This window comes from Saccopteryx leptura, chromosome 4, assembly GCF_036850995.1.
Source record: "Saccopteryx leptura isolate mSacLep1 chromosome 4, mSacLep1_pri_phased_curated, whole genome shotgun sequence".
In the NCBI taxonomy this organism is placed as follows: domain Eukaryota; kingdom Metazoa; phylum Chordata; class Mammalia; order Chiroptera; family Emballonuridae; genus Saccopteryx; species Saccopteryx leptura.
Genome location: NC_089506.1, coordinates 208,352,972 through 208,369,673, shown reverse-complemented (window position 1 = coordinate 208,369,673; position 16,702 = coordinate 208,352,972). Strand labels below are relative to the sequence as shown.

Sequence of the window (16,702 nt, the reverse complement as noted above, 5' to 3'; positions counted from 1 at the left end):
AACACAGAGTTATATAATGACATCGCCGTCCAATAAAGTGGGAAAAGACTGGTCAGTGGAGGGCGGGGAGTGGTATGAGTGACTGTGACGGCGGTCAGGAGACGTAGGGTACAACTGAGAGGAAAAGCCCCCGAAGAGGAAGTGATGTTGGAACCAAGATTAAATGAGGGAATTCACGCAACTGGTAGAGACTGAGCAAAAGTCAGAGAACCTACAGAAGCCCCTGAGAAGCAGGAGCCGGTGGCTGAGGGAAAGGAGCCATCTTCGCCCTCATCCAAAAAGATTTAGGTCAATAAACTCAGCTTGGCCCACAGAGCCAGCACACAGTGTCACCGTCTTTCCTTTCCCTTAGGAAATGTGCATATCTCTCCAAGTTCAACTTCTTGCCAATCCCTTCCACACATCCTAATCAGACCTATAACAGCCTAGAAACTTCTGGCTAATTTGGATTTGACTAAAACTTTTGTACCATGACGTTATGTAAAGAGATTCAATTAGGGTGTGCAATGTTTTGTGAGTAACTACCGCCCATAAAAAGTTAATTAATCAGGGCTGTGTCAATTTCCTCGTGCCACGTCAATTTGCTGCCAGGTAATTAATCACTAATCACCCACCAAGCAGCAGGCCCGGGGAACAATCCACGAGCCATTTATTGTCTTTCCCCAAATAAATGGCACGCGCAGCCAGAAAGAAACACATCTTGCCTTTCATAATATTTTTATCGACACTTTTGCAAGTTGTAATAGACTGAAGCAACAAGCAGCTGCAGTTCAATGGAATATGAATATTAAAGAAACAAATGAGTGGAGATTTATAGGACATTGCGTTTCTGTTATGTCAGTTTTGAGATTAAACCGAGCAAATGAACAGTGAAAAATTACTCTTCCATGTGGAGAATGGTGATTAGACTTGTACATTAATTAGAAATTTTTGTTTTCCTATTCAATGCATTTCAAATGAGGGTGTCCTATAAGGCACTGTTTGTCCAAAATGTAGATTTATTCACTCCTAACCAGCAGTATTTAATATCAACGCACATTTTTAAAATGAAACGAGAGCCAATCCCAAATGTGTGTTTCAGGGATAAATATATGTGAACATGAGAACTGGAGGTTCCAACAAATTAAGTGGCTCTTTTGGTCTTTTTGTAAATGACTGAATGAATGGAACCCTTGTTTTCTTTCCCGACCCTTGAAATTACTGGATCCTTAAAAAAAAAAAAAATTTGAAAGCCTTTCCATTTTTACTTTGACCCAGAACTAAATACGTCCCATCATATTTAATTTGCCATGTAATGTCATTTAAAGATAGTGACCTAGTTGTGTATAAATTCTGTGTTAAAAACCAATTTGATGTACCTTTAATTTGAGATCCATTTTAAGCAAACATTTTTGCCATTTGGGGAAAATCATCCATTTTGGGTTTTTTTTGTTTTGTTTTGTTTTCTGGTTTTTTTGGCTCTTCATCCTGATGTTGATCACACAATGCCCTGCCTCTGAAATCGAGCTATGGCTGGCTGTTTATTTCGCCTTGGTATGTTACCTATTCTGCCACTTCTTAATTTATGGTCCAGCGTATGGAATGGGAGGTCCCCCAAGGGGAATCCTGCAGAAGCGTGAACCTGCTGTTGAAAGCGCTTCTGCACCCCCAGAATTATGTAAATGAACATTTCCTACCATCCACTACTCACAGAACAGTTCAACCCCAAATTAGCATGGACGTCTCTCAGTCTTGAAACATTCGAAGGGTGGGGGAGAGGTGGTGTTACAGGGGCCGGGGAGAGGAAGAGTGGAACAAAAAGAGAGCCCCCCCTTCTCCATTCCGAGGGGCACACCTTTTCCAGGGCAGCTGGCAACCTCATGCAAATTCAAACCAGCGCACAAATGCAAAGAATAATTGCCCATTAAAGCGGTTGTATATTTTTATGGCTTTGATGCAGAATCTGCCCCCCTGTCGGCTTTTGCATCTGCTCCTCTGCCATCTCTCCCGGAGCTCTAAAACTTTAATATGCAGTTTATAACCCTCAAGTATTTTCCACTGGTTTTGTGTCTCTCCTCTTGGGATCCCTGGGCTGGGGTGGAGGATGATCTCATTTGTGTTTATTTTCTAAAGTAAGCACCGGGTTCATAAAGGAGATGGAAGGGGCACACGTGCGTTCATCACTGTAAATATATTGAAAGGAGAGCTCAGAGAAGGTGGGAGGTGGGGGCTTTGTCTCCGACAGGCAGACAGACAGGAAGCAGTTGACACTTTGGTAAATGGCTCATTTGGCTGGTTGATACTACCCACACATCTTCCATTTAAAAATGTTGATTTGCCTTGATACTCCAGCACATCACAGCACGTCTCTTGTTACATCCCTAAAGTTTCCGTTTCATTGAGTCCAAAGGCGTAGAAAGAACGCCTTATTCCCAAGAACAGAGAGGTAGGTGGTTATTCCACTCGCCTCCCCCAACATGGGCTCTGGGTATAAATCTAGCTGAAGGGTGGGAGTGGCTGGGCTGAGACTGTGGATGTGTCAACAAGATGCTCAATTGGTATTTGCTCCAAAAGCTCTTGCCCTGTTTTCTTTGAGAGAAACTCATTTTTAGCTTATGAGCTAAATCCAATTTTCGTTGCAGTGATACCAGATTTTTCACTTTGATTCATGCTGGATAAGGTTTCAGAGGGAACCTTTCCAGTATAATGAACCTATGGGGTTTTTTTCCCCCCTCTCTTGTCTCTCTTTTCACCTGCCAAGAACTAAGGATTTATACTGTATCCACGAAGCAGCCAGAATACTTTCCATTGTTCCCCATTGATGGTCGGTTTACATGTTTATTAACTTGAAATTCAACTAGAAAAAACAAAACAAAACAAAACTCCAGCATTGGGGTTCAGAAATGCCTCTCGTTTCTAACACTGTTCTTTAATTTACAGTTACAAATATGAGACACGGTGACAGGTTTATGATTCTATTAACAGTGATATGGTCCATTCCAAACATGGAGAGGACACTGTGGGTTTCCACTTGGTATTTTAGATTGAATTTATTAAACATGTGTTGCCTACTTAATGGATCCAAACTTCCAAACTGGGGCATTGGTAGATAAAATGATAATTTTTACTCAATAGAAGTGTCAAAGCAAGGATATAATAACGTGTCTCTTTCTATAGGGTCCATGGACAAAGCCATTTTGGTTTTGTTTAATCTTGTATCTGAATCATTGATTCAATTAACTGCTTCAAATATGAAGTTAACCATGTCCTCATACCTACAAGCCGGCATCCCTACTGAGCAAGTAAATAAAAATTAGCTCCATTCCATGTTGAGTCTAAAAGAAGCTTGACAAACAGTCGTGCTTTCTTTGCTTGGAAATTAACTGTTTTAGTGGCAAGAGAAGAGAGCCATGCTGTCCTAAACTAGCCACAGGGGACACACTCTCTAATGGGGACAGGGAGAAACATAGAAGGCACAGCTACAAATCAGACAAGTTAAGGGTTATAAATATTGTTATGTTCTGTTGTTCCTTGTTGCACAGATTTATGGCATTCAGAGACTGTGATTTGCCAGAAAGCATGGTCTGGAGTTATGTGGAGGAAGGAACTTTCAATTGATATCACATGTCTGGGGGAAAAGTTTGAGTCCTGCTTTTCCTCAGAACAGGAAACTGATCTTCAGATCCTGACCCTGTGTGGCAATAGAAGTGAATATAAATGGGTTGAGAATGTGCAATAATACCAAGTCCAAACTGTGGCTGGGTAGCTCAGTTGGAGCGTCATCTCAATACACCAAGGTTGCGGGTTCGATCCCCAGTCAGGGCACATACAAGAATAAGCCAACGAATACATAAATAAGTGCAACGAATCTATTCTCCCTCTCTCTTGCTCCCATCCCCTCTCTCTCTCAATATCAGTTTAAAAAGTACTGAGTTCAATATATTTATTTATCCAACTCCGGTCCCTTTTTTTTGTTTGTTTATCAGAATCAAAGCTATTCCAAGTCTGGTTGGTGTTTCTGGGCCAATATAGCACCTAAAAGTATGGATGGAAAGTTATTTTTATAAGGATCGTGGTTGAGATCTAGCTGTGTTGTTTGCGTACTGTTTGTCTGTGAAACCTGGGAAGAACATATTGTACAGGAGATGGCATCACGAAAGCGGAAGGTAAAGAGGTAGGGCCTCTCCTGCCTCAAAAGAGGGAGACTGGCATCGGTTAACCACCAAAAGGTGCCCGGGCATGATGTGAAGTCCCGGATCCCTGCCCTGTGCGGGCAGTCCTGCAAATCAGTGAGCAGAGCAGGTAGAGCTCACTGCCCTCACGGAGCTTGTGTTCATTTCAGAAAGAGCATTAGTCCTTCAGTTCTGGGCCCCAAGCTCCCGATTCCCAGTACAGCAGGTCCTCGGATACCAACGTTGTTTTCTGATAACACCGATGAGATGCAGTCGGAACTTAACTCTTGTTTATGTCAATTCAGGCTATGCTAAAGTTGGTTTCATTATATGTCCTTTTGCTTAGGCGCGGAACCTGCTGACAATGTTAAGCGAGGACTTCCTGTGCACCAGGGGAGGTTCAGGGCAGCTTATCCAGAAGGAGATGAAAGAATAAAGAGAGGGAGGAAAAGAGGGAGAGGGGAAGCACGGGGAAAAAGGGGCGAGGAAAGGAGGATCGAGGCTAAGGAGGAAGAAAGAGGAAGGAACCGCTCATTAGTCATGATGACCGGCTGGAGTCCAGGAGACCCCCTTGGCCGGCCCTAGACTGGCGGCAGGAAAGAGATCGGCGGAAACCATCGACCTAGGAGACTCACACACCTCCCCCCATGAAGCCTCTCGTCCAAAGCATGAACTAGAAACCACCTTGTTTTACCTGACAGAACCTGGCCTCCCGGAAAGGCGCTATTTACACCAGGAGTTGCCTTGTAGTCTTTCCCGTGTTCCTTGAACAAAGTAAGAAACCCCTCTAATCTGCCCGGGGTAGAGGAGCCCAGTGAGCCTTGTATCAAGACCCGGAGAACCTTTTTCTGCCTTGGAAAGGGGGCATTTTCTCTCCGTGGCAAACGGGGCACATTGTGGAATCCCGGCTCTGCTCTTTGAGCAGCTTGTGCCCCCCTCGCTCGGCTGCTGAGCTTCTGTTTCATGTTATCTCTCCACAACTAAATCCTCCAAGAATTATTGTAAAACCTGCTTGTCGCCGAGAAGGATCTCGTCTCCCTCACTCCGCGCCGGAGCCGGCGATAATGAATGGGTCAGCATAATTACCGTGTTTTCCTCCACCGGCAGCCAGCTGCTCCGCCAGATTGTGAATTTTTCATTTTCTTCATTTCAAAATCCAGAGCGTTCCTACGAAAACTTAATATCTGAACGGTGGCAAGATGGAGTTGGAGTCAAAGCCACGCCCACTCGTTTTCTCCCCGGTCCTGAAGGCCGCATCTCACATGTCATTAGTCCCGTGCTTTTAGGATATTAAGATTTACCCACTTTCTCCCCTTAAGACTGACACCTCTCTACAATCTCAAGCACATTTACTTGAACCCGGAACCGGGAAACATGGGTGCTAGGGGCTGTTGAGCTGAGAGTTAAGTACGGCTGCATGATTTGTTTTTAACAATAAAAAAGAAAGTTACAGGCCCTGGCCGGTTGGCTCAGCGGTAGAGCGTCGGCCTAGCGTGCGGAGGACCCGGGTTCGATTCCCGGCCAGGGCACACAGGAGAAGCGCCCATTTGCTTCTCCACCCCTCCCCCTCTCCTTCCTCTCTGACTCTCTCTTCCCCTCCTGCAGCCAAGGCTCCATTGGAGCAAAGATGGCCCGGGCGCTGGGGATGGCTCTGTGGCCTCTGCCTCAGGCACTAGAGTGGCTCTGGTCGCGACATGGCGACTGACGCCCAGGATGGGCAGAGCATCTCCCCCTGGTGGGCAGAGCGTCGCCCCATGGTGGGCGTGCCGGGTGGATCCCGGTCCGGCGCATTCGGGAGTCTGACTGTCTCTCCCTGTTTCCAGCTTCAGAAAAATGAAAAAAAAAAAAAAAAAAAAAGAAAGTTACAAATAACTGGTATGATCTTCCCAGAACAGATAAAAAAAAAAATGAAATCATTCTGGCTTGGTTCACCAATCCTAGCATGTTACCCTCATCATGAGGGAAAGATGGTAGAATCCATGAAACTGGCCAGCTGTTCTCCATTCAGAAACACACTGAGAATTCCAGATGACAACCAGTCAGTCTTCACTGCGGGCTCGAGGGCTAGATCCCAGTCCGTGCAGTCCCACCAGGTGGTGTGGAATTGAGAGTGACTTCTGTGGGGCGGCTGTTCTCCCTGCCCTGTGCCACCCACCATGCAGGCACAAACAGGATGTCCAAGGACTGGGAGTAGTGGGACGAGACAGGGTGGCGCGCTTCTGCTCCTGAATGTGGTGGCAGGAAGGGGAAAGCCCCTCTGTCAGTTCAGAAATAGGGTGGAGACCACTCCGGCACAATAGGAAACATGACACCCGGGAGTAGTTAGGTGTTTCACCAAATAGAGATCCTGAAGGAGGGAAGTGTGGGGGTGCCGAGTCAGCCAAGGTAAAGAGCTACCTCGTGCAAGGCCTTTTTTTTTTTATTATTATTATAAATTTTTATTAATTTTAATGGGGTGACATCAATAAATCAGGGTACATATGTTCAAAGAAAACATGTTCAGGTTATCTTGTCATTCAATTACGTTGCATACCCACCACCCAAAGTCAGATTGTCCTCTGTCACCTTCTATCTTGTTTTCTTTGTGCCCCTCCCCCTTCCCCTCTTCCTCCCTCTCCTCCCAACCCACCCCTCAGTAACCACCACACTCTTGTCCATGTCTCTGAGTCTCATTTTTATGTCCCACCTATGTATGGAATCATGCAGTTCTTAGTTTTTTTCTGATTTACTTATTTCACTCTGTATAATGTTATCAAGATCCAACCATTTTGCTGTCAGTGACCCGATGTCATCATTTCTTATGGCTGAGTAGTATTCCGTAGTGTATGTGTGCCATCTCTTCTTTATCTAGTCATCTCTTGAAGGGCTTTCATAGTGTTAATGTCATGCCACAAGAAACTCTGTGTCCCTCCTGACCTTGCGTAACATAACAAACACTGAGTGAAACCCCAGGAGAGATGAAGCAGGGCTGGAGGGGATGGAAAGGGAGAAAGCCTCCCCCCTCCGCCCCCCCCCCCCGCCCCCCCAGCTCTGCTCGGCTCACCTGTCTGTCTTCCTCTCTCTGGAAATCCTCAAAGCTCCCGTTAGGTCAGCGGGATCAGAGAAGAAAGTGGGGCCAGGAGAGGAGGTTTACTAGATGGTCTGCCCATCATTTGGCCTGATCACAGCCCACAGCTTCCTTCACCTGGTCCTGCCCTGAAGTCATCCGTGCATTCCTTCTGGTGCCCGGTATTCAGAAGCCACTGTGGATAAAATCATGGGGCTCCTGTAGAGGTGGAGAGGCAGGAGGAGATGCAAAGGTGAATGGGACTTGGAGGGAGACCGCCAGGAGCTTGCAGGCCAATAGGAGAGAGGAAACGAAACAAGTGGTGGACTTGCCTCTTCTCAAAAACAATACCCGCGAGAGGTGGGGTGTTCCACAAATAAAGATTGCCCGGGAAAGTGAAGCGTGGGCGGGCTGGGTTTGTTTCGCTAACGTGTTCCCCTCACCCTAGGACTTTCTGAGCCTTCAGTAGAGATCTCCTAGGCCAGCGGTTTCCTACATGCGTTTCCCAGTGAAGTGCCCGCTCCACACGCTGGGGTTTGGGCAACACTACCTGCTGTTTGGTGGGATGGGACAGGCCTGGGCAGCACAGTAAGAGCTCTGGGGACCCAGAGAAAGGAAAGGACCTGGAAAGCAGGAGCAGTTTCCTGAAGGCCTCCTGGGGCAGGGTGGGCATGTGGTGGGGGGAAGGACACCCTGGGCAGAGGCCACGGAACCAGTTACCGAGGGTCTCGGGCATCACACCTCTTTTCCCTCTTGACTCCGCACCAGATTATCCCACTGCGAGAATTGTCCCCCTGTGGAAGAGGGCCATTCCCACACTCTCGTCTTAAGAGTGGAGGTCCCAGACTGCTCTGTCATTACCGTTGTGTATTATAAGCTGCATTAGTGGTCGGGGACTGACGGCATGTTGGGATTGAGTTATTTCTTGGAGCGTGAGGTGTGGGTGCATGTCTGATGCACACGCGTGTCTGTAGGAACACTGTATTTCAATTAAATTTTAACAAGCAATATATGTATATAAAGGAAAATGTGGGAAATAATTTAAAACAGGATGGGAAGAAGCTATAAACAGACAACTAACACTCATGCAGTTTAACCCCAGAGATCAGCATTGACACACTGCAATATGTGTGTATGTGTATAATTATGTACACACAAATATAATATACACAAATATAAATATGCATACATGCAACATCCCCACACACGGGCACGTACACCTGCATATTCAAACACACACACACACTTGTATTATGTTCACACACAATGTACATATTCACTTACACATGCACGTGTACATATCCATGCATATCCATACACACGTTTATTGCGTGCTCAGACACATAAATGTATATTACACACTAGACATGTATGTTTGTATGTGTGTGGATGGATGGATGGAATGATGGATATATAAATATTGAGAACATATTGCATATATGTATTGCAATCCACCTTTTAAAAATATTGTTTGTGCAGTGAGCTTTAATCGTGTTTCTAAATTCTTTGTCAGTGTTTGTCATTTAGCACATTCCCCCTTGGGCACAAGGACCACCGTCGGTTCTAGCCCATCCTCTCTGGAATCCGACCTTGGCCCTTGCCCCAACCGCCCTGCTGCTGCCTTCATACCCCTGGCTCTTGTGTCCAGCCTGGGCCGGCATGGGAGGTCCCCTGAGTGGTAGGCGTGGGTCTGAAAGCCTTTGCCTTGCTCTCTCCTCTCCCCCTGCAGTGCCCGGCTTTCCGTATCCAGCCGCCACCGCGGCGGCCGCCTACCGAGGGGCGCACCTGCGAGGCCGTGGCCGCACCGTGTACAACACCTTCCGGGCCGCAGCGCCCCCGCCCCCGATCCCTGCCTACGGCGGGTAAGTAGGTCTGCTCCCCCGCCCCCCGGCCCCCCGCCCGGGGCGGGCTCCCTGCACCGGCCCCCTCCCGTTTGCTGCGCATGCTGTCTTGACTGTCCCACCAGAACGCCCCAGCATGCAGTCCGGCGTGCCTGCAGTGCAGCACCTTGCAAAGAGTATTGAAAAATGAGTGTAATTTGTCCTGTCATGGTTGGTGCCTTTAAGCATTCTACATGTCACATGTTGTTATGTAAATTCTCTCTGAGACTGAATGCTGGAGAACAGAGGAATGGTTACAACCAAAGATGTATTTCTGATGATTGCGAACATCTGGTTATTAAGGAGGTTGGATCACATTTGCCCCTTAAATCTGTCCGCGGAGGGACATGTGGTTTTCAAACATAAAAATCACTGGCGTGGCCTTGCTCCCCTTCCCTAAGACACCTTGAGCTTCAAGGTTTATGAGCCTTTGGCTGGGAAGAGAAAATTAGCTGTGGAGTCAAATGCAAACATTCCAAAGTTCAGTGGAACTGGCATGAAGACCGGTTTTAGCTGGCTTTTCCAAAATGGCATTTGTCTTCATTTTCCCGCTGCAAGGAGACACAACTTCATGTGTTCCCCATTGGCGCTTTGGTATTCTGTGCATGGACTTTGTTATTGCTAAGTGAACATCAAGGAATGGTGGTGAATGCTCAAAAAAAAAAAATAGTACTGGTGTGGCAGGCTGCCACTTTGAGCTGCTACCCTTTCTCCTTCCTGTTAAGAGGTCCTCCTAGAACATTCCCGCACAGCTAGAGTCAGGGAAAGAGGGATGTCTCTAAGGCAGGGCTCCTCAAAGGACATTTGGAATATCTGGAGACATTTTTTGGTTGTCATCTAGCGGGTCGAGTGCACAGGGCAGGGCAGCCCCCCCCCCCCCATACATAGGGTCGTGGGGTCCTCAGTGTGTTGCTCTAAGGAAAACTCAGTCAAACCCATGACAAAAGGCGTCCTGGCCAGTGACTGGCCTTCTTGTCTATAGAAAGAATATGGTTGTATTCAGGACTATGTGAAAGGGTTAAGCACATTTTTTTTATAGCTCAGTTGCTTATAAATCTTTTAGAAAACCCAAATTAGCCTACGTTGTCTCTCTATTATACTAAATGAGATCTTTATTCATATCTTACCCCTTCCAAAGGAGAGCATTTGAAGTGTTTTGGAAACAAATGCAGGGAGACAGAGTTAAGACTATAAAGAAATGAAAGCAGATGACATCATCAGCAAGGAATAACAAAGGCAGAGAAATAAGGCAAAGTCCATCCATTGCTGATGTTATCATTGGAGTTAGGTTAATTCCAGGCTTCTTAATACACAAAAGAAAAATATTGTACTGAAAAGATGTTGGGAAATAACAAACCAAGGCTGACCGGGCCTTAAATTCTCCCCGCCCTCCAAAATAATGTATCTTGATGCCCTAAGTCTTGTGGATCTGACCATGTGATTCAAGGAATCACTGTCAGGATAATTATTACTCTCAGCCCCACAGCATTACGCCCATTGTATAGATCCAAAAAGGCAGGAATAAAGACTTGTTATTCCCAAGGTCACATAATGAGTTATGAAGGGGAAGAAAAAAAAAAAAACAGAACAAGTTACCCAGTAGGCCCATGTGATTACTAAAGCAAGATTCATAAGCCATAAATGCAAAATTGCATGTTTATACACCATTAGTTTGTCTGAAAATCATCATCTTATCTTGGTAGCTGGTAATTGTAACTTTCCGGTATATGTACCCTCAGTATCTCACGACTATATTGAACAGAAACAAAATAAAGTAAAATTATATGGCTTATCCTCATGTGAACAATTTATAAAAGTCTCAGAATAGCACACCTGCTGTAAAATTGAAATTTGCTAACTTATAACAAACTTGCTCTTTGCCGGAAATAACCGTGCATAACTGATTAACACCACGTTTGCCAGGGAGCGACACAGGCATCTCCAAATGGTGAAACAATGTATTTGTGACTGACTTGGATAGGATTTAATATTAATATTCCCGGGATATTTCTAGTCATTTTGTTTATGCTGGTGGATTGTGCCTCTTTGCTGGAATTCTGAACCCATGTTTAGTAGTAAAGTAAAATTCTTAAGATGGGAGGAATGCAAAGAGCAGAAAGACTAGGAATGTGCGTGTCCACGTCTGTAAGTTCCTTAGGAGCCAAGTGCTGGTGGAAAAGGAGGAGATTTAACTAGTTGCCTGGGTGTTCTGCTGGGTTACAAGTTGGCTGGAGTGCTTTGACTCTGAATGTAAAAGGGTGAGCCCTGCTTCTCCAGTGATGGTTTCCCCTTTCCTCTGGCTTATTGGACTTAGGCTGCAGGAGACTGCGGGGGGGGGGGGGGGAGGGCAGATCATTCTGGAAAGAGCCGCAAAGATCGGCTGGAGGAGGGCCCTGATCTTGCACTGAGTGGCAAAGAGGTTGGTCACTGACTTCTGTTTCCAGGAAATGACGTTATCGAGATATATATTGTCTAGGAGATAGTGTGGGTTTCCTGTAACTTTATGTCTCCAAAGTCTTTTGGAGGATGATTTCTAGATTTGGCAGGTGTCTTTACTAATGTCAAGTTCAGCTTACCACCCCTTTTCTCAGCTCCTTGCGCTGTCTTGCATGGAGGACACTGAGGCCAGGGGCACCCTCGGAGGAATGTCTTCCCATTGGGGACAGAGGGTGCCCTAACAATTTCCCAGAATGTGTTCAGTGGAAAGGTAGAGTATTCTGCGAGCACCGACGAGGGGCTTGGGTGTTTAGAGAAGGCTTCTAGGAGGAAACGAGATTTAAGACACATTTATGCCCAGTCACGTCCTAAATGTCCACATGCTACGATCTCATCCTGTGATTCTCCCTCACACCCGATGAGCCTCATCTTTTCTAACACATCGGCTAACAAACTGTATTTATTAAGAAAAAAAAATGTATTTTTCCCCATTGTCATCAGTGGAAGACATATCTAACTTCCAACCTAAACCTCTATTCTTCTCGAAGTATCCAATATAAATATACTTTCTTACTAAAATTCCAACCAAAAACGTGTCTTTTATCTTCTATCCATATGTAGCTTCCATATTATCTTTTTCTGAGAGATCGATTTAAAAAACTCATCCCCCAGGACCTCCATGGCTGCTTCTGTGGAGCCATGGGTGACCTTCGGAGTATCTACCATCCAGACAGCTACTCAGAAGGGTTCACCAGGGATGTTCTACATCCATCCATTGCCTTTCATGGACTTGGTTTTCCCTTCCATATCCTGATGTTTTCTGAAGCCCTTCCCAGCAAGTAAAGAACATAGGTTATTGAGAAACCCAATTTCTCTTTCTTGCACAGTAAAATAGAAACTTCTTGGGACATTAATACATGATCATTCTTCCTTCAGGGGCTGGGGCCCTACTTGAACCAGGGAAGGATCATAGAAGTAAATACAAAATCCTAGACTGAGACAGCCAACCCCCTGATGACTGCCAACATAAACTGAATGAGAATGAGTAATGAGTTGGAAATGTAGCGTCTACCTTGTCTATCTATAGGATGGTGCTAGTCCTAAAATGACACTTTTGGGACAGATGAGATTACTTCATACTATTCTATCTCATATTATCCTGGGCAGCTGATTTAACCTGAAGTACGGTTTCCTTAACAGTCAAGACTACGTCTGCCCCCATCGAGTTGATAAAGGTTGGGATAGGAGATCCACGTAAGGTTACAGCTTGGTATGGTCCATCATGTGGTGCGTGTTTAGAGAGCTGTATCTACTGTTGTTGAGGTGCTGCAGTTACTGCAACTCTGTCTCTCCCTGTATTATTGCATCGCTTACCGCTTTGCTGGGGGGCACCTGCAGTTCACAGCCCTGCATTCCGCACAAAGCACAGAGATGGCTTTGGTTTGCAAAGAGCACTTCAAAAGTTCGTGGAATGTGTGGATTGTAAATAAAATATTAACTAGTGAACAGTCTTAACAAGAGCTGAACGGACTGAGTTTTCCCTATTTGTCCTTGTATTTGACCTGGAGTCAATATTGATAGAGGAACCATAATGTTCAGTCTGTTTTCCTATGACTCATAATTGGGAGAAATTACCCATTGGGTAATTGCCATCCAGTGGAGCATGCAGATTGATAATTTGTGGATGAAGATGAAAGGTACCCACCAAACTCAGTGCTACTTCTGATGTTAGATGACAGTAACAAAACCCCATTCCCTCCCAAAGAAACCTCATGAGATTGGCCTCACCAAGTTCTTGTTCTTTATTACTTAATTGTAAAACAGCTACTTAGTAAGCACCTACAATTGCCATGCATATTGTACGGAGCTACAGCAGAGTGTTCTAATGGAGCATCATAGGAGACTTTAAAAATTATTATTCTAAGCTAAGCATCCAGTACCTGCTGTAGGTTTTTGATCTTGATTCTCTGGATATCTTTGAGGAAGATATTCTGTAATTTCTTGGGTAATTAATTATGACACATCTAGGTACGACTTCCCAGAGTTAGCTTGAGAAGTATTTTGAAGAGACTGTGCTACTTTTGGTATAGGAAAGATATGGTAGTCGCCCAGGAGAAAACTTCTTAAAGTTGGCTAGTGCAAGAAAAATCCATACACAGGTCCTGGGAGAAAGCTCTCAGGTCCTAAAATCCTCTCTGATAAACAGGCTCTAACACTGTGTATATGAACCTTTCTGTCTATAAATAAACCATGTTTTTGGTTTTAATTTCTAAATATCTGATTCTCAAACTGTATTATCTGATATTTAGGAACTTTCCAATTTAATATGAATACTAGAACTAAAGACATCACCACCCATTCTCAAATACTTTCCAGAATTCTCTCTAGCATTTTGTTTTGGGTGTCAATTCTTATTCAGAGTCTCAAACAGTTTTTATAATGTAACCTCTTATATTTAAAAAATCCTCTTAATTGAGTACATTTATAGGCAAACACCATATAAATCAGTGGTTCTTTAATTTGGGGTGTGAGGGTAGGATGTCATAGATGCCTATAATAATCCAATTAAAAAATGTATTTTTCTTCCTTTGGAAAATGGTGGTGTACATATACGTGCACACACACACACACAATTCTATGTAAATGATGCCAGGAAGTTCATGGACCCACCTGATATCTACTTACAAACAGCTAGATTTGAATTCATTAAATTTTTTAATTTATTTCCACTTGGAAGGGGCAGTAAGGCAGGACAGTTTTAAATAACCTTTCCTTCAAAAATATATTTGTGGTTAGACTAGATTATATTACACAAACACATTGTCTACTTTGCACATAGTAGTCTTTCTTTCCTTTTTTTAAAAAAAATAAACTAATTTGCTACGGTGCAGTCATTCCCTGCTTGCAGTCATCCAAATATTTAACTACCGTTATTACCTTTCTAAGAAAATGAGATGTGCATTTGCATTATGTTCTTGCAAAAGCACATTGCAGCCCCAAAGTGATTGACAAGCAATACAATTACTTTTGCATGGCTAGACAGACCGTCTCTGCAATGAAATCGGCTGCACCTGTTCCATGCATGATGGCAACTCCCTTCTCTTGTGATTGGGCTGTGGTTCATTTATCTCTAGATGCATACTAGACATTGACCCCTGTCCTCCTTTTCCTACAAATCTGTTGCACCTGTTTCATGGGGCTTTAAAAATAAGTGCTTGGATATATTCATGGAAACCAGCATGAGACTTTGTAAGAGCTTTCCTATAACCAGTTTCCATTTAGAATAAATAGGACCTAGGAAGCTGACTTTTGCTGTCGTCTCAAATGTAATCACATGGAGGATGGTGTTTCATGGAGCAATGAGTCTATTAGTCTTTGCACCAGCAGCGGCAGCATCACCTGTTACTTGTTAAAAATGCAAATTCCTAGCCCCCCCCACCCCCATTCTGATCTATTGATTCAGGACCTCTGGGCTGGGTGTGCGGCCCGGCCATCTGTTTGAACAAGCCATCCAGGTGCTTCAGATGTGTGCTGAAGTTTGACCACTGCTCTCTGCCAGAGCCATTAAAAGTTGGGGCTGTGCAGCCAAGACTACCCCGGGCTTGAAGCCCAGCTTAGTCACTACCTAGCTCTCTTCTCTTCAGTTTCTTTATTGCTAAAGAGGTGACAATAATACTGTCCATCTCGGAGGGGTAGTATGAGGATCAATAATACTGTCCATCTCGGAGGGGTAGTATGAGGATCAATAATACTGTCCATCTCGGAGGGGTAGTATGAGGATTGAGGAGGGTAATGAGCCCATCGTGCTGAGATTAGGCGTGGACACATAGTCATCACTCAATGTAAGGATGAATAGTATTTGTACTTGTGCTGTTACTTGTAGTTTAGGGGCGGATGCACAGCACTTTGGCCAAACTGACAGCCCCAACAGTGACTTTATCTCACACTGCCAATGAGGACAGCCATATTGGTTCCTGTTTGTTTGTTTGTTTTTTAAGAGTTACCATGAAGATAGATCACTGAGCCTCCCATTCATTCCTTTCCAAAACATACAGGTGTTGCACTCAGTGTGAAAACGAGCAGTTCCTACACAGTGTGGTTTATAACAGCAGTTAGAATTCTTGATTTCCTTTCTCCGCGAAGTCACCACTTTCCCACAGAGCCTCCCAGAGTGGAAAGATGCCCTTCCTGTGGGCTCTCTGTGAAGCCTGGTGCCCTCGAGACACTGGGCCTGGCATCGGCTGCTCCCTCAACCTGGCCTGCTCTTCCTGCTCTCCCTGGCTAAGCCTTCGAGATTTCCACGGCATCTTCTCTGGTTCCCTGACCTCTGTGGCCGGGCCTCTTCCTTCCAGTTCACGTCCAGAGTGCTGTTGTCCCTCTCCTCCACAGCAGCCATCGCAGCTGCCATGTAGAATTTATGCACGTGGCTTTGTGACAGAGCGCCCCCTCCCTGTGAGCACCCTGAGGGCGGGTACAGCAAATGGGCTCCCTCTCTCCTCCACTCTCTGTGCCTGGGCACAGTAGTGGGAACACACTGGGCATTTTAAACAGCAGAGACATACTTTCTTTGAGCTTATCAAGATGAGGACATTAGATCACATTATCTCTTTGGTTCTCTGTCTCCTAAATGTGGGACATGCGAGTCCCAAAGCAATTTTTTGTTGTTTTTTTTTCTGAAGCTGGAAACGGGAAGAGACAGTCAGACAGACTCTTGCCTGCGCCCGACCGGGATCCACCTGGCACGCCCACCAGGGGTGATGCTCTGCCCACCAGGGGGCGATGCTTTGCCCCTCTGGGGCATCGCTCTGCCGCGACCAGAGCCAAGGAGCCATCCCCAGCGCCCGGGCCATCCTTGGTCCAATGGAGCCTTGGCTGCGGGAGGGGAAGAGAGAGACAGAGAGGAAGGGGGGGGGTGTGGAGAAGCAAATGGGCGCTTCTCCTATGTGCTCTGGCCGGTAATCGAACCCGGGTCCCCCGCACGCCAGGCCGACGCTCTACCGCTGAGCCAACCGGCCAGGGCCCCAAAGCCATTTTTCATGGCCCACATCGGAGGGCAAAGCATGGCCACTAGGTTACCGTACTGAACAAAGAGCAGGGCCTGTTCCTGCCTCACCCTGGGAGCTGTTGGTACCAAGAGGCTGGACACGGAGGCGCACAGCTCGCCCCAGCGCACAAGGACTTGTCCTGGT

At 45.6% G+C, this 16,702-nt stretch overlaps 1 protein-coding gene across 18 annotated transcripts in view; it reads left to right on the top strand.

The window, feature by feature from the left end:
• Positions 1–16,702, top strand: part of RBFOX1 (RNA binding fox-1 homolog 1) — a 1,119,122-nt gene that overhangs the window by 1,049,133 nt on the left and 53,287 nt on the right. For all 18 annotated transcript variants that reach the window (XM_066382662.1, XM_066382652.1, XM_066382653.1 and 15 more), the window contains one exon: positions 8,927–9,059. In XM_066382662.1, coding sequence (XP_066238759.1) covers positions 8,927–9,059 — 133 coding nt within the window. The remainder of the gene's footprint in view (positions 1–8,926; positions 9,060–16,702) is intronic.